Genomic DNA, 24,115 nt, shown 5'->3' with positions numbered 1-24,115 from the left:
GGGCGCCCTCCATATTATTCAAGGGGGGGGCCCCTTGTCGATGATCCGGCTCTAATAGGCTAGGGTCGACTGGACTGTGTTTTTTTGTTTTATTGTTATGTATGTGTTATTGGTTGTTACCACTTTTCCATCCCAAACTGAAAGTGTTCTTAGATTACTCCGTCAACAAAGTTTTGTCGCGGTTTCGTTTACATTTTCCAGTTGCTGTAAATGTCAATTCTTCCTTATCGCGGGGGTCTCTCTCTGTTTGAGGGGTTTAGTTGCTCCTAACATCCAATCGTTGAACACGACCCCGCGGCCCCTCGTTTAACATGTTGTGCCCCAAGAGAGACCCGAAAACCATAACGCTTGGCGGGGCTTGCTGAATGCTGGTCCGCAACGTCGCTCATGGTGTAAGTTGAATCCGAGTTCCTTGGCACAGAACTTCCGGAATGGGAATCTGTTCTCGAAGTTTGTGGTACTTGACAAGCGTCGTTTGTTTTTGCTCTGAAATAGTCATATTCAATTCAACCGATGAACTTAGAGTACCTCAATTTGTTGACTTAACGTAAAGCAGTTAGGATTTTTCCCCTTAGCACTAAATCACGGGTAGGCGGGAAATGATAAAGTCGTAAGGATAGGTACCACAGACCCCCGGACCAACCGAAGCCACTCACTCCTTCTATAGCGTACCTGCCGTATTTTGTAAATTAACTTGGAAAAGAAAAAAAAAGAACATGCTGAAGTTCTCGCCTAGTGCCCGCTCTCGCTCGAACGGTCCGAAGTAACTGTTTTGTTTGTAATGTACATGACCCTCCTGTTTTTTTCTGAATTTGAATTGTGTTGTTTATGAAATCAGTTTTGCTCAATTCTCACTAACTGTCCCGTCCACGTTGTCACTTCGGACTTGTTCGTATTTTCAGGAGAGGTTTTAGCGGAGCCTCATTCGGGGGTCTGGGAGAATGGCCAGAGCTCACCATTTTCCTAGAGTTCTAAATGAGTAGTCTTCTCACATTTGAGGAGACTTGGGTGCCCTCTCGCGAGACGTTTTATTATTCATGAATCCCGGCGTTAACTAAAATCATAACTTTGAATAAATAGCTGGTTTTAATTATTGTGTTGTTTTATTTGCACTCTTCTGTGTGGTTCACAAACCCTGTTGGGACGAATCTGGTAATGTTCAATTTGTATAAAAAAAAAAAACACAACGTAGGGAAATTAACGAGGTACGATCACGCGCTCTTGGCCATTTTTGAATTTCGCGGGTGTTATTTTCATTGCGTATGTTGGTAGAAAAAAAAAATGAGATGGACGCTTGGTGGGAAATTTGAATTACCCACTTGGTTCATCACAATTAAACGAGAACAATTTTAATAGTAAATCGCCCATACTTAAGATAATGACAAAATGTTTCCTAAAATGAGTATATTAGTCCGTCAAAATTTTCTTTTGAGTTAGCAGAGTAATCATTACAAGAAGTGTTCAAAGCGAGCGTCGCCGAAATGATTCTTCCATTCTTTACTCGATCCCTCTGTTCTTGCGAATTGTTGTGGCAGCATTTTCCACCCGTTCTCTTACAACTTCAATTGAGGCCGAATATACCAAGTCCTTCATGTACCCCTACAAGAAGAAGTCGCACACAAATTCTCTGGTCTCGAGGAGGACTCCCGCACGCCAATACAATATCTGTGCATTCACTATTCGAAAATAAACGTGCCATTTTCACAGAATCAACAACTAAATTAAACTTGTCTTTTGAAATCGAATAAAATTAACTAAAAATGCAATCCTCTTATCTCTACCTCGGCGGTAGAGCGAAAAAAAAATGTTCTAAAAACAGGTTTGGCGCTGATTTTGCAAAAGCTAAAGGGTTATTCACATAAGATGATGAGCTTGACCAGGTAAAAATGCAACCCAAAATACACCTTACAAAGCATTCATTCGTTTTGGTGTAGGTATTCTATTAATTTGAAAGATATATCTGTCGTTGCATTTTTCGTTCATATTTAGTATTTGAAAAGGTTTTCGAACGATGACTGAACCGATATGATCCTACTCGTACTATGGCGGACAATAAATTTAGGTCGGCAAATTTCTGACATTTCAAAAAAGTCAATGCAAGCGACCATTTATTGTCATTATGACTGATGTGCCAATTAGTGAGAATTGTAACTCTTGCCCAAAGTGGCATGTCTAGTAGACAAACTGCGGCACATTTGGGTATTTCAAAAACCGGCGTACAAGCAATTCTTCACAATTGGGCGCAATTTGGTATGGTGGATCGGCGTTCAGGTTCTGGGAGACCCCGAATAGCTTCCGATGATCAGGACGAAGCAATAATACAGCGTGTCCCAGAATTGGCGCCATACCCTTGTATGACAGATACAGAATCGTTAAAGAAACTCATATTTGTAAAAAAAAATGTCCAGGCTTCAAGGGTTTAAGAGTTAGAGACTATTAAAATTGACCAATGAGGAGACAATTTTTCAAATTGAACTTAAGGTCGTTGAAAGTGAGCCATGTAAAAAATCTAAATCCAAGTGTTAACGAAGTTTGAATGATTTTTTTTGACAATACTGACGTTTCTAAATGTCATAGATAGATGGTTATTTTAAAGAAATTCCATGATCACACAAAAAAAAAACCATAAAAACCTTTATTAGAAACCATCGTATTTAATAACAATTAATTTCACATAAGATGTTCAAACTGCCTTCCACCCACTTCATACACAGAGTTGCTCGTCGCAGCAAGTTATTTTGAATATTTCGTAACATCTCAGATATCAGAGCCGCAATAGACTCCTGCAGTCTGTTTTTCAATTCTTCCAAAGTGTCCAATGGCTCACGGTGTATGTAGTCTTTATAAATTGATTACACAGAAAAAAATTCATTCCTCGACTGATCCAGCTATGCGGATACCATGTATTCAGTACTTGCTGGGTTAACCTTGAATTTTGGGGAGGGACACCGTCATGCTGAAACCATATTTGTCTCCTCAAGTTTAAATCGATGTCTTCTAATAATTCCGGAAGATTGTTTTCAAGAAAATCTGAATAATCTTCACCATTTAGACGTCGAGGAAGACGAAAAGGTCCTATCTAAAAATACAAACATTACAAATCTTAGATTAAAGTGAAATCACTAAAGTTATTAGTATTACCAAGCGATCACCAATTATTCCAGCCCACACATTAGTACTAAATTTTTCTTGAGAACCTCTAACTCCAATAATATTTGGATTTTCATCCGCCCATAAGTGCCAGTTGTGAGTGTTATACATCCCTTCTCTTGAAAATGAGCATTCCTCGGTAAAAAGAATATTCCGAGCGAAGTTTGGATTCATTTTGCTACAACAATCATCGGCAAAATCCTATTCTTCTATGATAGTCTGCTTCTTGAAGCTGCTGAACTCTCGTATAATGATATTGAGAAGGATGTAACTGCTGCTCTTGAATAATGCTATGTGTAGTGGATTTCGAAGAACCAACCATACGCGCAATTACACGAACACTTCTTCTTGGGTCATCATCCACAGCCGTTCAAGAACTGCTTCTTCCACTTCTACTTCACGTGCCTGACGTGGAGCTCTAGCTACACCTTTTTTTTACTGGCATTACACTACCCGTTTCTCTAATTCGACTGAGTAGTTTTAAATATGACATGATTGTCGAGATGACGCCGATCTGGAAAACGAATGGCAAACTCACGAGCAGCAGCTGCTGCATTACGGTCACATTGGCGATAGAGGATGGCCATTTCTAAATATCCTGCATTAGAAAATGACATGACTGACAAAATTATGAAAAAACGTCAGTGTCAAAATAATTCATTCAAAATCACCATGATTTTACATGGCACGCTTTGGAAATTGTTGTAGTCTTTTAGGAAAAATGCTTCCTCATTGGTCAACTTAAACAATTCCTAGCTCTCTAATGCTTGAAGCCTGAACATTTTTTTTTTGCAAATTTGGATTTCTTTAGTGATCACGATTCTGCTATTCATCGGTATGGCGCCAATTCTGGGACACGCTGTATATTATGTTGTTCGGAATAGTCCCTTCACTAACGCCGTTGAAGCTGACGTTAGGTAAGGTAAAACATTCTCATTTTTCATTTTGTTGCTGAAGGGTATTAGAGAAACCCTCGTTGGTTCAATACAAAACATCCATGTGATGCTTGTAAAGCACTTGTAGAGATTTCCTGGAACTACTTGGCTCTTTTGTGGCAAGGCTCTAATAGAAAATACCGACTCTGGAACTCTGGCTACAGCGTTCAATAATTTCCAGATAGAATGTTTACAATGAGTATCTTTTTAATGGCATTGGAGAAGCATCGGTTAGTTGATCAAACTGAAGGTTTTTAAGCTGTTTGTTTCCTTCGCCCTTTTCGTAACTTACAGATCATGACGCACCACCATAACTGATTTGTGATACGCACTTCTCTCTGGTGCACGCTTCTTTCCCCAGTTTTAATTTTGATTATCGCTGTCACGATGACAAGAATGACAAAAATCGAAAATGGGGTTAGTTAGACATAAGGCCAGCTTCACATTTTGATGTCAAGCGAATGACAGGCCGGCCTAAATTTATTGTCCATCATACGGGGTGATCAAGAAGGACTGTTTAAGTTGGTAACACTGGATCGTATTTTAAATCGTATAACAGGAGTAACTTCCGGTTGTTGGTGGCTTGTCGTTGTTAATGCTATACCTATAATTGATTTCATATAAATGTTCATCAAGTGAGCTGTGCATTTGTAAAAGCACCTTTAATTTAGTTACATTACAAAAGTCACATTTATGAAGGTCATGTCCAATAAATCTTTACTTGGTAAAAATACGAAGACAAAAACAAATAAGAATTACTTTAATTTAGTCAGTAAAAAGACGTAACATTGCTTTTGAAATCGGCAATGTTAAAATGGACAAAAACTAAAAAATTAGTCAAATCGGGTTCGCGCAGAGCAAGCAACTTTGAAAGTCAAAGTCACTAGCTTTAGCTTTACTACCAACAGAAAATCAGATTTTCATGGCTTGCTTAGATGCACATTTATATGAAATTGAGTATACAGGGTGTTTGAAAATTTCTAGTACAAAAAAATACTGGTAATTGGTGATGGTGAGTTAAAGTCATCGGCAAAAAATTTTTTAAATAAAAGTCCTCTAGTTTTCGAGATAAAAATTACTAAAAATTGGGTTAAAATTGTTAGTACCATTGTTAGTTGCCAAAATCTTGCAAAAAAATATTTATTTTTCATATTGTTGTATAGTCCTTCATTATCACGCTTGGTTACCAAGGTTTAAAAAATACTGCCCCGCCTGAGGCGTAAAATATGCTGGGATAGGGTTACTTTATCCCTTTTATTTAAAAAAATTAAAAATTGGTTTTTTGGATTTCTTAGGGCTTCTAGATGCCACAGTTTTTTTTGTACTAGCAATTTTCAAACACCCTGTATATCAGATATTTGTAAAATAAACCAACAAAACATATCCAGTTGCAGTGTTATAAATAACTGAATTAAAAAAATGTCTTAATTGTACTGCCAACTTAAACAGTCCTTCTTGATCACCCGGTAGTACTATTGCGGCCAAAAAATTTCGTCCGTCACTTTCAAGGCCCTGACATGAAGTGTAAACTACCCTTAAGCACCAATAACCTCGCTTTGTTATCGTTATTGTCATTTTGACAATCTGTCATTCAGTCCAGTTCAAATTTTGTGAATACAAAGAACAAGTTCCACTCTTACACAATTACCACACGACCGCTAGTCGCTAGTGGCACTAGAGACTAGAGGCAGACTTGCGGCCCTTTTTGGATTAAAGTACCAAACAGAGAACCGTGGAAATTACACGAGTATGTCGTAGTTTTTAAAAAATCAAACGAAAAACATTAAGGCAAAGAGAAGGAAATGAAACATTTATTTTTGTTTAAGTACTTAGCTAAATCAAAAGATAAAATGAATGAAGTTTAAAATCAATACTTGGTCATTGCTCCATTGGCGTCAATAACTCGTCTTACACGACGCGAGATGGAGAGGCATAAATCTCTGTGATAATTCCTATTGATTGCCATGTAATTGTAATTGTAATTGTAATTGTAATCGCAGTCAAAAGTTCTGCCCTATTCCGAATCACTGCCTATATGTTTGCCGAAAATCGACCGCTCCTTTCCGTTGTATTTGCTTGTATTTACCCCTTCAAGAGCCGTCATAAAAGGGCTATTGCGTAATCTATTGAGAAGCATATTATCTTCTTCTGCAGTAAATGTGCTAGGCCTCCCTGAGCCTTGGCGTCTTTCAATAGTTCCATTCCATTTTGTCTCCATTTCTGAAGAATGGACGAAATTGTACTTTTAAGTATACGAAGGTCCATCGAAATCTGAGCTTGGGACATTCCTCTTTGTGCAAGAGTTACTATTTTGATTTTATTAAAATTTGATACCGATGGCATTTTGCTTGACTTTCAAAAGTGACAAGTAAAAACATCAATCATAATGACAATAAGGAATGGACTACACCGATTTTTTTGAAATGACGGAAAAATGACGGCCGAAATTTTTTGGCCGCCATAGTACGGTGCGATCAATTAAAAAATAAATCGAGTCGGCATGTTACCTATGGCAACCCATGCTATAGCATAGGCTCCAAAGCAAACTCGATTTATTTTTTAAATGATCGCTCGGTAGATGTTTTGCTTAATAATATCGCTCGGTACTTACCCATTACTTTTGTGATGTTAATTGCCTATTATTGTTATTAAATCATATTTTGTTGAGAGACGTACTTATTTTTCTGTCAGAAATTGACATTCACTAGGCTGACGTTAAAAGCTGTCTATGTTTTATGGGCATTATGATAATGCCGGATAATGTAATAGGGATTGAGATCGCTTTGTGAATTGCCTTTTGGGTTTTACCTTGTCAGGCTCGTCGTCTTATGTGAATAACCCTGTATCACTTCACGGTCATTGTCATTACCTACTTATTTTACCCAAGAAACTAAGAAAAATCAAATTAATCACGAACTCATCCTTTTTTACGATTGGGTATATTTGTGATATTACTTTCGTGAGGCTCTATTTAAGTGTTAAGCGACATTAATTTTCGTTTTAAAATAAATTAGGCTCGTCTTAACCTTTTATAAACTATCGTGACTGTAGCTTATGGATCCCCAAGTGAGAGAGTTCTTTCCAGTTTCACTCTCAAAGCTTACAGCATTTCTTCAAGTCTTTGAGGACGTAACTGCTGTCCGGGTCTCCGAGAATTACTACTTTTTAGACCATAAAGAAATGAAAATAAAAATTAAATTAAAAACGAACTTCTAACGTTTAGAATTGCAATGTAACAATACAGAAGACGTGAGGTGACTGTCAGGCTGTTAGATTAAAATCGATTAAATGGAAATAAGCGAGGCGAGCTCACAATTCGTTACTGATTTATCGTGACTGCGCACCTCCCTGACATCATACCGCGTACCGCTATGTGACAAAGTGTAGAACACGATAAGAAATGTTACCTTCCTGTCAAATTTTGTTTGAAGAAAATTGATGTAGGTACTTACCTCATGTATCTACCTATTATTTTCGTCCCAGAAAAAAAATCTCTTGTTTTATGTATCATGTAGGTAACCCAAAGCGTCAAGAAATGTTTAAATATTAATAAAAGAGAAAGACAATACAATTTTATTTATACAGGGTAATTCACGAGTACCTATCTAATAATGAGTCCAAGGGGTAAAAATGACTTACTTACCAAGTTGGTAAAAAAAATAGTTCTACACTATTAAAGTCTATTTTTTCCTGGTAGGCGCGTGCGTGCGCATCTCCGAAAGGTAGAATCACATAGCTAAAATTTTTAGCAGGATGCAGGAATTATTAGTATTTTTGGTTGCATATTATCTAGGGGGATCAGTATTTGTGGTTGCACATTAAAACTCATGTTTGATTAAATTTTTGTATAATTTGTAAAATGTAAACAAAAAAGTTTATGAATAAACTCGTGGAAAAATTGATAACAAATATTATATGTACATTTTTTTATTTTATACATACAGGAGTTAAATTGGGTACAAAACAACTCGATACTTTTGGATGCAATCGTTAATTTAAAAAAAAAAATAAAGTAAAATAATCATCAGCGCACTTTTCACTTATAATTACACGAGCTTTTTTTTGTAGAAGTAAACTTGACATTTCAATGAGAATTTTGTTGCCTGGCAATTTAACGAAAAAAACTTCCTCCGAAAAAATTACGAGTCCGTAGGACGAGTAATTTTTTCTAGCAGTTTTTTGAGTTTAATTACAGGCAACAAAATTATAAATGTCAAGTTTACTTCGACCCAAAAAACAAAAACTTGAGTGAAATTAGGTAAGACAGTTTAATGAATACGGAAAAGTACGATGATGCAGACCTACTAGAATCATACGCATTCAAAAGTTAGGTTCCGTTTTGTCGCTGGAAAAGTTAGGGGAAACTTTTTTCGCTGTTATAGTGAGAATCGCCCTCAAATGTCACATGATTTATATTGACAAATCACAACTCCGAATTGTTTGAATAGCAACCAATCACAATTTAATTAAGCGGAAATTTTCCCTAGGGAAAATTTCCGATATAATTGCCCTAGGGAAAAATTTTTTCGGGCGATTCTCTTCCGAATATACCTACCTCGGAACAGATATATATCGCCAGAAATTTTTTCTTGCAGTCCAACACTCGTGTTTGTCGCTCAAAATTACCCTCGGGCTGAAGCCCTCGTGTAATTTTCTTGCGGCAAACACTCGTCTGTCAGGACTGCTCGAAAAAATTTCCGGCAATATATCTGTCCCTTGGTATATTATATATGACAAAAACACCGCTGCTTATGGGATTTTTAGTGTATGAATTAAATTGTCACATAAAAAAAATTACAGTGACATAGACAAAAATTGACAGTTCACATGAAAGCGGCAAAAATTTCATAACATGGACATGACCTGCTTCGACTACAATCATTTATAATAACCATGTATCTTGCAAGAGAAAAGGAGATATTTTTGACGTCCATCCAATTGAATCATACATTTCCTATCAGGTTTCTTCGGTGCCTGTAATTGCCCACATTTCTTTTCTTCCGCCAAGTATCGTTTGAATGGTTCTAAATCCACAACCTTCAACACAAAGTAATTAAGCTGTGATACAACAAAAAAACACTCAGAAATCAATACCAGTATAATCTGCAGTTTTTTCCATTTGAGCCGTCTTGGTTAACTCGGCAAAATCCTTGGCGATCCCACGAAATACTTTAACGATCTTTCTTCTCTTCTCTTCTCGACTATAAATATGAATTTATGCATTAATAAAAAACTGTTACTTGCTGTTAGCATAAATCCAACTTACGCCGTTTATTTGGTGATCGAAATTGAGACATCTTGTTGACATATAAAAACTTCTTAACCTCTAAGAACTGTTTTTTTAATAAATAAACGGACACAACACAAAACAGACACGAAACAGAAACAAAACAGACACAAAACACGAAAGGAAAACTAAGACACGATTAAACAAAAATGGCAGCTTGGACCTGATTGACACTGTACTGAACACTGTACTGTAATATTGCACATTTCTCTAGTGTAAGTAGAAAAATAAAGTAACCAATAGGAAAGCCGCATTTCGTTGCAAGATTTTGTAAATGCGCACGCACGCGCCTACCAGGAAAAAATAGACTATAGGAAGAATATTAGGTATGTAAAGTTTGTCCAGCGAGAGATTGGTTGACATAAAAAGCACTAAATTCTACGTAGAGGAAGTAGTACCTAGCGCACGTAAAATTTGAAATGGGTATTGTAGTGACCCAGTTTAAAATTTAAATTTAAGTTTCCGGTACCGCCACAACAGCGCGCCAAATGTGAAGGTACTAGCGGCTAGACTGGGAACTACTAGCGGAAATATAGCGGGGAGGAAACGGGCTCGCGCGGGTGGTTGAAGGGGGGTAGGGCACTTTTGTTTGGTTTTTCAAAACGAACAGACCTAGCGAAGAGCGATCCAATATTCCAAAAATCTGTAAGTTACATCTGAACCGATTACACTACTGTTCCGAGTAGATATTTTGTGTCCCCGTGAAGAATTCAACGTTTTTAATTCACCTGGGTAATTTATCCCACTTTCGTTGTTTTTTTTGTGTTTTGTTTTGGGACCAGGACCACGTGGTAAGGGTATGTTGTAGATTTCATTTTGTTGCATGCTGTTTCTTTAAGAGGCGTTCATTTGTTAATTTTAAGCGTTATCCCTAAATTTCTCCCGGGAGGTTCTTTTTTTGCAATCTTGTAATTTCGGAAATTAGGAGCCGTCGTCCGAACCGCGAGCGTCCATTTTGTTTTCTTTTTTTCTTCACTAACATTTTACTTTCGCGGCACTCGACCCGCCATCTTTTTTGTTTAACATTACCAGCGATTATTGTATTCGTGATTTATGTTGTTTCCTGATATTTGAGTCATTTAAAGTGGTTCTATTCTATCGTTATTGAATTGCACGTTTGTTCTCTTTTATTTCCTCCTTGTTTAATGTTGCGGTTTGTTTTTGCTTATGTTATCCTTGTTTAATGTTGCGTTATGTTTTGTGTATTTCATCATTGTTTAATGTTGCGCTTTGTTGTGTCGAATTTTCGCATCGTTTAATGTTACGCGTTGTTCGATTGAATTAAACATGGGTTTTCTTTATGTTGTTGTTAAGCACCGCTAGGTTTCGGAAGAGTTAAAGTAAAATGTTGTAAGTGCGCCACAATGGGAGTTAGGTTTCAATCAGGAAGTCGTGGGGTTGTCTAGTAAATTCCTGGGGAGGCCACGGTTAAGTTACGACCGTTAGCGGAGGCGGACCTAAGTCCTGCTCGATGCGGCTCTGGGATGCTGACGTGAAACCTCCGTCGCGGTTCTAGAGATCTTAGGTTTTTGTCGGTAAACGGTTGGTTGGGGAAGGTGGAGCAAGCTCTGCTCGAAGCGGCTTGGGAAGCTCATCGTACAACCCCGAGGCGCTTTGTCACTATGTCTTGGTCGGTGAAATAGCCTGACGTTCATTACTAACCTGAGTATCTAGAAACGTCGCTGGTCTCAAGCCGATTCAGATTATCCTTCTGAGTCCCCTCGCGGCCGAGAGTTTGTTACCTCCAGCTCTAAGCTCCCGTTGGCGTACCTTGACCGCGTAGTTTCAAATAACCATTGTTTTTGTCATTAATCTAATTGTGAAATATGAGTAATACCTGGGATACGGTTTTTGAAGAGGGTTTTTCATCCGTCCCTGTCTGTAATAACTGCCTTATAATTTGTTTACTTGTTTCGCAAGCTTTAAACTGTCATTTTGTCTGTCATGTGCCCGTTTTTCTGCTATTTTAAATATTGTTGCATTCATCTTGTCGTTTATCTTTGTGATGTGATGTACTCAACTAGTTAATTTCTGGTACTTCGTTAAACTTAATTTCTGTCCTTTGTATTCGTTCCAATTTCTTTTTCATCAAAGTTATTACAGACATTTTTAATAAAAGGTATTTTGCGTCCCTCACATGTGTGTTTTATTTGCGGCACTCTTCCAACTGGAACCCTCACCGTTTGCATTCCGAACCTTTCCGCCAAAAGAAAATCACAACGTAGGGCTCCTCCGATTCGATGACGATCACGACCACATTTGTTACCGTTTTGCGCAGGTTCAAATATTTGGCGGAAAAAGTAATGTATTCAAATCATTACAGTATAGATATCCTTCAAGGAGTACCTAACATTTTTGCCCTGAAATTATGCTCTAATTACGTAATGCATTCTAGTGCATTTTGTAGTTTTGTTTGTAGATTTAAAATCTCCCAGTCTCTCTCGACAAAGTATACATACCTACCTACAAGTAACATGTTCATCATATCAATATTGCCGAACATCCTTTCACAATTTCTTGTAGTTTATTTGGAACCATAATATTCTATTACCTTCAAATTTTTGTGAGTACATATTTGGTAAGAACTTCAAACTATTAAAAATCTCTTAGTTGTGGTTGTTTAATTATTAGCTGGTAGGTAACGTTTTAAAAACTGTTGTTTTATAACTTTTGAAAAGTTTACCTTCTCTTAACCAGTTTCTTAATTGAAAAAAATAAAACTACAAAACTTGTCGAGAATGTGTATTGGGGTTTGAACCATATTTCGTTTTTTCTTGTAGTTAGGTATCAGTTATTAATCACTCGGTTCAACTTCCCTTCCGAATTCAACTCATTTACACCACCTACTAATTTTTGGAGATAATTATACAATAACTTTAGCTACATATACTGTCCAAGGTAAAACCGAATTAATTACAGGTTTAAGTTCTAGAAATTTGACCTACTTTACTCATTTTAAACATTGACCACCCTATTTAAAGGTGGGGTTGACGTAATTACACGTCATTTGCGACTTTAGCGTAATCATGGCAAGACTAAAATATCTCAATGGCCCAGTTTTCATGTTGAAATTATCAGTTTTATATCCCATAGATAAAGAAAATACGATGTTGAAAAAGATTTTGTATTATGTTTGGTCATTTTTGTACATTTTGTCATTTGTCACCGTGATGATACAGTGTGTTGTCTACGTGTATTTAACACCGTTCAATTTAATTGAAGAAGCTATGATTATAATGAATATAGGTAGGTATCTCGAGTATAAATTGTACAAATCTTAACAAACTGTTTTTCAGTCTTTCATGCGTCTCTATTCATCAATTTCTTTCTTTTCTTTTACAATTCCACCCGTTTAGTGAAATTGTTTACTGATATTAACAACAGTTTCGTTTACGAAACTGACAATGATATGGAATTATTAACAATGCAGCAAGCTTTACAAATGTCCGACAAAATGGCATATTTCTGGACCATAAACCTTGTTTTTGTATCATTAGCACCAACACTTATGGCATTAGCTTCCGGCAAAATGTATGAAAATTGTTAAAATAGGCAACTCACTGCGATTGAAATTTTCTAGGGTGATGCCACTTCCAGCTTGGTTTCCATACGACTATAAAAAATCTCCACAATTTGAAATTAGCTTCTTTTGGCAGCTCTACTGTGGAGTCAATTTGGCAATCATTTATGGCGCTACGGATATGATTTATCCTTGTATCACCGTTGTGATGGGACAACAATTCAAGATTTTAGCGAGCAATTTTCAAAATAATTTTTATAAAGCACTTCTGAAATTCGGTGTGTCTAAGAAAGTGGTCGTAGAATTTAGTTTAAGCTACAGAAATGGAAAGTATGATCAAATTCAATGATTTCTTTAATTCTTACTTTTTGGAATTACGTTTTAGCCTCCTGGAGCTCCTGGAACATTACAGCGAGATCTTTGCAGCTTTAAATGAGAAGAAATTTCGGGAAATTAACATAAATTACATGAAGAAAAACATCAAACATCATCGAACTTTGCTTCGGTTTTGCGACGAAGTTACAAGAACAATGAGAATGTTCTTGATGGTTAAAGTCGGCGGACAATTTTTCAACATTATCTTCGCCGCGTTTAGTTTAATAACCGTACTGGATTCATTCGAAAGAGTAGACAAAAAATCTAATCACATTACTATATTTTAGGCTGGAAATGAAGCAATGTTTTTGGGTTTATGTACTTATGTATGTTGTGGTAGCTGCGAAATGTTACTTTATAACTACAGCGGCGAGATTTGGACACAGGTTTTTCCTACAACATTTTATAAGTATCTGAAATAAGTTCCTTCATTGTAGAAAGCCGATTTGTTATGGAATTTGTACGACAGTCCTTGGTACTTGTGTGATTTAACATATCAAAAAATGTTACGTTTAGTTCAGATGAGAACAAATCAGACGGTATGTACTAAAGCTGGATATTATTTTTCACTCTCTGCTCGAACTTTTCTCACGGTAAGTTTTCACATTTTACACATATTTTTGGTTGACTTTTTGATTTTTAGTTTATGAGAACAATATTTTCTTATGTTACTATATTAAATGAATTGACCCACAGAGAGAAAGATAATGATTAGACATTTATCCGGGGTTTAGTCAAGAAAGACTTCCGATGAAAATTTCGTTATATGCAACCAAAACTACAATTTCCAATGGTTTATAGCTTCCTAAATTAATAAAAAGCAATACTTAAATCAACGATTGCTGCCCCTTATTGTCTGTCATGTCAGTTTTCACATTTATATTCACTTTTGTTCATAACCTCAATAAAGAGAAAGTGTCATGATTAATCTTATTCGCCAAGCTACTTGGATTGCTAAGTAACTTATTTCGAATTAATCAAGTTCTAGAGGTTTCTTGTATTTTGGATTGCATTTGACGAAATTTTCATCAAGTTTCTCGTGAATAACTCTGTATTTAATTTTTTAAATTTGACGTAGCAACGTGGTAAATAATATACAGCTCTACCTTCCAAGTGTATTGTGGGTTGCATTTTCAATTCTGTCGAGTTCGTCAAATAGCCTGTATTTACCTAAATTAGTAATGTGAATGTGAATAATTAGAAAACAATAAATGTGGATGGGAAATCAGTTTATATTGATGTTTGCAACTGTACTCTGTCAGTTGAATAAATAATTTTGTAATAGTAGCTTGCACCAAAATTATAAGCGTTGACTCTTTATTAAATGCAATGTATTCCACAAAGAAAACTTCCAATCGGTGCTTTCTTTAATTTTTAAATGTCTAAAACAATTTATTGTGTCTTTACATTATATTATTTGCTAATACATTACAAATAAAATAATTTATTGTGTTATTTAATCAATTAGGTATTATCTTTTAACTCTAGTGAATTGTGTAGCAAGTGGATCTAATTTGGTTCGGTTTATTATCAGAATTAGTAATTAGTATCTACTAATGATGAGTGTTGTCGTTCCTATCTTGAGGACGGTTTATCAACAAGTAATTTTAGCGCAAACACTACCTACTCAGTTGAAATTAGATTTGGTAAAGAAGTTTGTCGCATTTACTTGCTCCAGTTCAAAGTTGAAATTCTGCATTTGTTAAATAAAGCAAACAGACTTATGAATTATAAGTTTATTTTATCAAACTAACCTAACTCGACACAGTCTATAAAACGTGATTTAGCGAAAATAACAACGCAAAAATCAGCCCTCCTGGCAAATCAACAAAGGAGGTACTTTGCATTCACACTTGATCTTCAACGGTCTGAACAAATACTGAATTTCCTTCTCGAAACTGTCTCCAATCTGGAATATTTTTTCGCCGAATTTGCACGTCGAATCGGATTTCTTGCCGCTGCTTTTTATCACTTCGGAACCATCAGCTGCAAGTGGGTTATCTTAGGAGGTGTCGCGGCGCATTTGCAAGTTATAACATACGGCAGGTCCATTCCCTAGGACAACATTTCTTGTCCCCATCGCCGGTGCGTTTTATGTAGAGTGGGGCGCAAGATTTTTGGGTTGCAGATTGATGTTTTACCTGTGCATCGCAGCCGCTTCTTTTGCAATAAGGTGCTTCGAATTTACCGTTGAAACCTTTTTGACAAAGACAGGCGTAACAAGAGTCCTTGGGAAAAAATCTTTCGCCGGCTTTGTATTCCACACCGTCGACGACGCATGTCGTGGTGTCGTTGAAAGGAGCTGAAGACAAAGTATGAATACGTAAAATATAACAAAAGTAAAATACAAAAAGTAAACAAGTTTTTATGACAATCAGCTAGACACCTAACAATACAGGGTATTCACGAGTAATAATAGGCCTAAAAATGTCCCGACGCAACCAAATAACTCAAGACTGCTTTTATTATGACAATTTCCAGTTGTCGTTACGTGACATCTATCAAACCTATAAATGTATTTGTGTTTAAATAAAAATAACCTAAAAAATTTAGTTGTCAACTTCATGACAAATTAAAAAAAAAATGGAGATGTATAACTGGTTGCGTTTCAATGTTTGTAAGGCCCATTATTACTCGTGAATAACCCTGTATACGAGTAAATAGAAGCTTTTAAGATCTTTAGATATATTTTAAGTAACTTACGGCATACGATTCCTGTAGAGCAACAAGCTTCCAAATCATATTTTCGATAACAACCCTCAGCCAGGGGTGGTACCCCAGCCCAGTCCCCACATCCCCACTGAGGACAGGATACATCAGGCCTACAATTGAAAATTATTTATGTGGAATTATTAAATTTCTCCGCATACCTGTTGCATCTGCAGCCAAATTCACAGTTGAATCGTGATGTGGTTCTTGGAATACTATCTCCTACATTGTACAGATGCCCTCGGACAACACATTGGTCTGAACTAGGAGCTTGCAGTGTACAGTCATAACTTGCGGGGCACTCACCTCCTTTATTTACAGGTTTGCAAGCTAAATCTTCGTAGATATTAATACCTAAGTTGTCACAGTTTTCACCTGAAATTTGTTTTTGTTGCAATGAATTAAATTGCCAAACTATTTGATTGTACCTTTTGTGAAGACAAAAAATAAAAAAACTAACAGGTCTGTCAATCGATTCATTATGATTGCTGAACTACAAATTACATGAATTACGGTGTGCTTAAATACAAACTTGTCATGAACGATATCGTTTTATCTGAAGGTCGGGAAGAAATGTTCACCGACGTGGTAAGGAAATATTGCTAAAAATTGCATTCGAGTTAGCGCATGTAGACGGGTATTTACTTGGTATGGAAATGGGGATTTACAATCATGGATTATTTGTGTTGTATGCAACGATAACATTCAGAAGGTGTAAATGATGCGGTTATGGTTATGCACGGTGCAGGTCAGTGCACTTATAAGATAATGTTATGCTAACATTTATGATGATACGTATGCGTTCGACAAGCTTTTCGATAAAACATTTTTGATGTATGTATGTGTTGTTTGGTTCCGATATAACTTATGTAACTTGCTATGGTAACAATTAAGAGAGTTCCTAAAAGAACTTAGTACTGTAGCCAAATTGCACTAAGCAAATAACGTAGCTAGAAATTCCAGCAACCATCTAAAAATATCGTAGACATTAAATGTGTTTAATCAGAAAATGACTTACGGTATATATTAATGTACAGTTTACAGGAAAGAATCCGCAAACGATAAATTGTGAAGGTGCTGCTTTCATTCTCAAATATATGAGATCCACCTAGAGATTATTTGTCTAAAAAAGTTTACAGTAGTTATCTAGCTTACATTCTTATAACATTTCGAAAACTGAAAGTTTTCTTGAGAAATATCTACAAATACTGTTTCCTGCAACATAAAAATCAATAAATTTATAATACATCAAAATATCACATTTGTTTACTTTTTGGGCGATTGTATCAAATTTCCAACATATTGTGAAGTTAGAAATGAAAATTCTTATTACCCAAAGAGAATAATAAATAATCGAGGGCAGCATGACCGTAAATAAATCTGTTTCATCTATTGCCTGCAATTCGTAAATCGCATAAAACACTGTACTAACTGCTAATGTAAAGTCAGCCAACATTTTTAACAGAACAAGTTCTTGTAGAGTACTATTCACATTGTTGCATAAACTGTGTAAATTTCGAAAAATTTGAAGATTTTCTTTCCAATTTGTGTGATTCATTTTTGTGGAAAAAATTAGCTTGCTGTATAAGTCGTCGGTTGAAAATACAAGAAATGCCAATAAAAAGTCAAAATTGAAATAAAAAAACAATTCAAAATATTGGGTTAGGATAGGTAATACATCAACCAAGTTTCTTGTGAATGAGTCATAGTCCATAATTATTGTAGCGATTAGGATAATCACTTGAAAAAATGCATACACAAAGAACTTAGTTTTAATTTTGTTTGAAGTACTTCTGGATTTGCAAAATTTGAATAGCTTTTCTTCGTAAATTAGCAATTTCGTTAAAATTGTTGCTATTGCTTGTCGTTTCACGTGAAAAATAAACACTATTCCAACGATTTGCATATAGATTGATCCAAAGAAAAGGAGGAGTACATAGCTGGTCATTTCTCGTTCAATTCCCACATATTTAATGTAACATGATGCAATAAAAATTAGCAAAAATCCCAAAATAAATGGATGTGACGTTTCGTAAACAATTTTTTTTGTTTGAGACATGTTCTTGCCCTCCAGACGGTACACTGGGAGACCACTGTATTTCCATATTGTGATGATAAATTTAGTTATCATGTAGTAAGAATTGCCGTGGGAGCACATGCTGAAATAAAATGCTCATTTACCAAAGTCTCGTTCACATTTGTTTGTATCGTTGGTATCATTATTATTAGACACTTTTTTTAATAATTGGTCACACTGTTTATAATGACTTAATGACTAATCACTTAGAGTTCAAAAAAATTAAAATGTTCTTTGTATTAATTCTAACACCACGAAAACAATACATGACTGACACAAAGCGGCTTATTATACCCTGTTATATATACAGGGTGTATTAAAATGGTATATAATGTATATGTCATGCGCATCTACCTTGAATACCAAACAAAAAATTCTAATTCGAATTTGGTTTTAGACGAATATTTTTTAAATTATTATTACTTATTATTCATCATCAAAAATGACATTAATGACAATCATTGTTACTTTCTGACATTATTAAAGTCAAAATGAAATTTGCATACATATTTGCACATACAGTCGTTGACCAAAATAAAGTAGGACCGTAGAGGAGTAGGACAAAGTGTTACCTTAGACAGTTTCACAATTCAAAGATTTATGTAGTGTAACTGAGTCGTATGTGTCTCAGATTACAACTTGATTTGACTTGACGATTGATTTACAAAAAGTTAGGTTGTGTTTTTTCACTTGTCATCTCGTCACTGTCACTTTGTTCAATTGAATGATTGTGAGTTTTTGAAATATTGTCGAATGATGACACTTATCAGAATTGTTTTTTTATTTTTGACACTTTTGTTTTTTAAGAGATGGATTTCGCAAAAATATCGAATTACACAATCGAAATTTACTTTGTCCTATTTTATTTTGGTCAACGACTGTACATATGTGTAAGTCACTAAGACAAATTTTTGGATAAAACAATAGATGAGGTAGCACTCTTGACTCGTTTTTTCTTTTTGATCACTCGGTATGATTTGTTTGATTCCTACATAACTTATGTAACTTGCTATAATAACAATTACGAGAATTCCTAAAAGAAATGGATGGAATGATTTATAAATACATTTCTTGGTTTGGGAAATATCTAAGGTCTTGAAACACCAAATAGAGAGTCTACTGTATTTCCACATAAACTTAGCTATTTCACATAGTATATTCGTAAGCAACCTATACTCAATTTCATATAAATGTGCATCTAAGCAAGCCATGAAAATCTGATTTTCTGTTGGTATTAAAGCCAAAGCTAGTAACTTTGACTTTCAAAGTTGCTTGCTATGTGCGAACTCGATTTGCTAATTTTTCAGTTTTGTCCATTTTAATTAACATTGCTGATTTCAAAAGCAATGTTACGTCTTTTTACTGATAAAATTAAAGTAATTCTTATTTGTTTCTGTCTTTGTATTTTTACCAAGTAAAGATTTGTTGGACATGACCTTCATAAATGTGACTTTTGCAATGTAACTAAATTAAAGGTGCTTTTACACATGCACAGCTCACTTGATGAACATTTATATGAAATCGACTATATTTGATCTTCATATTTTTTCTTAGTTGTTATGAACTACACAACACATATTTGGATGATCACTTAGTACTGGAGCTAAATTGCACTAAGTAAATAACGTAGCTAGAAATTCCAGCAACCATCTAAAAATATCGTATACGTTAAATGTGTTTAATCAGAAAAAACCTTACTGTATATATCAATTTACAGTTTACAGGAAATAATCCGCAAACAATAAATTGTGAAGGTGCTGCGTTCATTCTCAAATGTATAAGATCCATCTACAGATTATTTCATATTTATCTAAAAAAGTTTACAGTAGTTATAACTAACTCACATTCTTATAAGATTCCGAAAAATTAAAGTTTTCTTGAGTAATCTGTACGAACACTCTTTCCTGCAACGTTAAATTCCATAAACTTATACATGCAAATATCACACTTGTTTACTTTTTGGCCGATTGTATCAAATTTGTAACACATTGTGAAATTAGAAATGAAAATTCTTATTATCCAAAGATTATAAAGTATCGAGTTCAGCATGACCGTAAATAAATCTGTTTCAAGGAATATTTCCGGCAGATCGTAAACCGCATAAAATACTGTTACAACTGATAATGTAAAGTCAGTAAAGATTTTTAACAAAATAATTTCTTGTAGAGTACTATTCACATTGTTGCATAAACTGTGTAAATTTCGAAACATTTGAAGATTTTCTTTCCAATTTGTGTGATTGATTTTTGTGGAAAAAATTAGCTTGCTGTATAAGTCGTTGATTGAAAATAAAATAAATGCCAATAAAAAGTCAAAATTGAAATTAAAAATCAATCCAAAATATTCGAGTATAGTAGATAATACGGTAGGCAAGTTTCCTGTGAATGCGTCATAGTCCAAAATTATTATAGTGATTACGATAATCACTTGAAAAAATGCATACACAAAGAAGTTAGTTTTTATTTTGTTTGTAGTATTTGTGGATTTGCAAAATTTGAATAGCTTTTCTTCGTAAAGTAGCAATTTCGTTAAAACTGTTGCTATTGCTTGTCTTTTCACATGAAAAATTAATACTATTCCAACACTTTGGATATAGAGTGATCCGAAGAAGAGGAAGAGTACATAGCTGTCCATTTCTTGATCATTTTCCACATATGTAATGTAAACTGGTGCAATAATAATTAGCAAAATTCCCAAGATAAATGTATGTGACGTTTTGTAAACAATTTTTTTTGTTTGAGACAAATTCTCGCCTTCCAGACGGTACACGGGGAGACCACTGTATTTCCATATTGTGATGATAAATTTGGTAATTATGTAGTAAGAACTGTCGTGGGAGCGCATACTGAAATGAAATGCTCATTTACCAAAGTCTCGTTCACATTTGTTTGTATCGTTGGTATCATTGATTAGACACTTTTTGTAATAATTGGTCACACTGTTTATAATGACTAATGTCTAATTATCATTTATAGTTCAAAGTTCAAACAAATTAAAATGTTGTTTGTATTCATTCTAGCCCGATTTCAAGTCAGGGTGACAAATAGTTGGTGCAGCGCAAATGTGTAGCTATCTTTGTCCTACACATTAATTACTAATATGCGTCATCTTTCTCAAACTTGCAATTTTGTGCCGTTACCATGACAATACCAGTTGCAACTCAACTTGAAATCGGCCTCTTAGACCACAAAAACAATATGGCTGAAACAAATCGGTTTATTATACCCTGTTATACGTATATACAGAGTGTATTAAAAATGGCGCATAATATTTATGTCACGCGCATCTACGTTGAATATCAAACAAAAAATTCTAATTCGAATTTGGTCTTATTATTATGAATATTATAAAACATGACAATGACAATCCTTGTTACTTTTTGACTTTACTCAAGCCAAAATGAAATTTTGAATAAAATGCTTGTTTACTGGACTTGCTTATAAAATTCTCTATATAATGTATTTACCTGTTTCACCTCTAGTAAGAAAATAAATTCATTTTATGTTTTTCATGAATTTTTAGAATGAAATGTAGCAGCAGAGGATTATTGCTTTAGTACAAATTTGTAATTTCTTCCGATGTTTATTACTTTTTTCTTCCATGTAATAATTTGCTCACTTCTCTTGGGCTGATAAAACCATCCTAGTTCCTTTTGAAAATTCTTTCTTAGCTTGCCATTTAAATAATATATTATAAAATTTGCAATTTGTTGGACTACATATATTAAATGTAAATACATAATATCTATTCACTTTGATTGTGACCACAACGAAAAACATAGTAGGCGCTGTTTAGCTGTGTGCTACACACGTTTTACACTAAATATTTGTGTGGTGTGAACATGATGTGAAAATGTCAGAATTGTCAAAACTTGACCATGGTAGTAAGAACTGTCGTGGGAGCGCATACTGAAATGAAATGCTCATTTACCAAATTATTGTTCACATTTGTTTGTATCGTTGATATCATTGATTGGACATTTTAGTAATTGGAAACAAGGTATGACTGAAACAAATTGGTTTATTATACCCTGTATATATACAGGGTGTAATAAAAATGGCGCATAATATTTATGTCACGCGAATCTACGTTCAATGCCAAACACAACATTCTAATTCAAATTTGGTCTTATTATGTATTAATATTATCAAAAATGACAATGACAATCCTTGTTACTTTCTGACTTTACTCAAGTCAAAATGAAATTTTGAATAAACTGCTTGTTTACTGTACTTGTTTATAAAATTCTCTATAGAGTACTTACTTATTTACTTCATCTCTAGTAAGAAAATAAATTCACGTTACATTTTTCATTTAAGGGTGCTGTGAAGTAAAATAAAATTCTGGTTTCGTGCAATGTGGGTTGCATACTCTGCAAACGCTGGATCTACCATGACGTCTGTCAAGAATGGGTTTGCCGGGACCCTTCTCAGCGGGAGTTATTGTCACAAAATGCACGTAATAAATACAGCGGCACTTCGTATTTTTACAAGGGTAATCTCCAAGCCTTACTGTTCAACGCCTGAATTTTGCTCTACGTAGGACTGTAATGGCAGTAAAATTAGAATAGGATGCAGTTTATGCTAATCTGAATACCTACCTGCCGGAGAAGAGGATTATAAACCTCTTTTGTTGAATTCAAGAAAAGTATATTTTTGCACAGTACACAAGTTTTCTGGCAAAAATATTGTTCAATGTTGAACCCACATTACCCTCGAAAAATAAAATTGTTGTATTGAACATGATTGTACCTATAATTCCTTAGTTTATTTATCTGCACGTTAATAAGTAATATTTGTACTAGTAAATGATCCATATAAAACTCCTTCAATTTTGATAACATTTTTAAATAAAATTCTTCATCTTGATATATAATTGTTCCTGTACAACTTACAGTCAATTGGAAAAAAATCGAGTACATCAAATTTCCTAAAGTTTAATTCATCCTTTTTGTTGTTAATTTTGATGTTAGCGAGACAAGCAATAGTATAAAAAAAAGCAAATGCAGGCATATGAAATGTCATACCAATGTCAACTATACCACACGCACACAGTTGCCACATAAAATTTCGTACATCATCACTCAATAGTCAATAGTATGAATCGTTTCTTTTGAGCTCACAATATTTAATTTTCATATTCAAAATTACTTCCTTCGGTATGAAATTTTTATTTTTTATTTAATTTCCACTATGAATTTATAATACTAGGCACACAAAAAATTTCAATGAAGCAATAGGTATAATGTATTTCAACTTTAAAAAAACGATGCTTGGCCATGACAATCTGTATATCTGAAGAAAAGTTTGGTTAGGAATTCTGAAAATTTTGAAGTCACGATGTTGCCATACTTATGTTACGTTTTTTTACGAATCGATTAAAAGAAATTAATAGAGAACCAAAGTGTGTCCGAATTGTCGAAGTTAAACTGTATACAGTTTAGAATTTAATCGAATACAAATTCATTGTTCTCGCATTGAAAATGTCCATCAATCGCATCGCTACTTAGAATTTACAGTTCCAGTAACCATCACCGAAGTTTCCACGAATTATTTATTCATATTTAGTCAGTGTAAGTGCTTTCCGACAAATTTATGACATTATACCTAGTTACCGTTCCCTTGCCCCTTACGAAGCGGTGCCGGTGATCGTTGAACAGAAACAGCTGGACTGTAGGACGAAGATACGATGTGATCAAGAATGACTGAATCTGTTGGTAACAATAAAAGTTGGCAAATTTGATATTTACCAAGAAAGGTTCATTTTTGTAATAGCAAAAATATAACTGACATAACCAAAAATGTTCTTAATGTCGTCTCAAGTTAAAAAATCCTGTCAGTGCCAACTACGAGACAAAAAACCCGGTACTTTTCAATTGTTTCATTGCCAACAGACTCAGTCATTGTTGATCAGTGATCACGCTGTAGTATACTCCGTACGCTGATAAATTGCACGTTTTTAAATTCTAGTTCCAAAACATCCATTCGAACAAAGTTTCAGGAAACGTATTTTGTTATAAACTGTTGTTGAAATTATGTACTGATTCTTCGAGGAAGAATGTT

General features: G+C 34.8%; 2 protein-coding genes across 2 annotated transcripts; one reads left to right on the top strand and one right to left on the bottom strand.

Annotated features, from left to right (window-relative positions):
- Window positions 1–11,700: 11,700 nt before the first annotated feature.
- LOC138138534 (putative odorant receptor 85e) lies at window positions 11,701–14,986 on the top strand. Its single transcript, XM_069058510.1, has 7 exons — window positions 11,701–12,618; window positions 12,669–12,903; window positions 12,953–13,222; window positions 13,278–13,497; window positions 13,555–13,653; window positions 13,705–13,860; window positions 13,911–14,986. The coding sequence occupies exons 1-7, from the start codon at window positions 12,399–12,401 to the stop codon at window positions 13,980–13,982; spliced, it is 1,272 nt and encodes a 423-aa protein (XP_068914611.1). The 5' UTR covers window positions 11,701–12,398; the 3' UTR covers window positions 13,983–14,986.
- Window positions 14,987–14,988: 2 nt separating this feature from the next.
- LOC138138535 (uncharacterized) lies at window positions 14,989–16,560 on the bottom strand. Its single transcript, XM_069058512.1, has 5 exons — window positions 16,405–16,560; window positions 16,138–16,351; window positions 15,971–16,089; window positions 15,309–15,569; window positions 14,989–15,253 (listed from the first exon to the last, which is right to left on the bottom strand). The coding sequence occupies exons 1-5, from the start codon at window positions 16,454–16,456 to the stop codon at window positions 15,075–15,077; spliced, it is 825 nt and encodes a 274-aa protein (XP_068914613.1). The 5' UTR covers window positions 16,457–16,560; the 3' UTR covers window positions 14,989–15,074.
- Window positions 16,561–24,115: the final 7,555 nt, after the last annotated feature.

This window comes from Tenebrio molitor, chromosome 9 (genome assembly GCF_963966145.1).
Source record: "Tenebrio molitor chromosome 9, icTenMoli1.1, whole genome shotgun sequence".
Taxonomy (NCBI): Eukaryota; Metazoa; Arthropoda; class Insecta; order Coleoptera; family Tenebrionidae; genus Tenebrio; species Tenebrio molitor.
The sequence above is the reverse complement of the archived record's forward strand: the minus strand, read 5'-3'. Positions and strand labels throughout refer to the sequence as shown.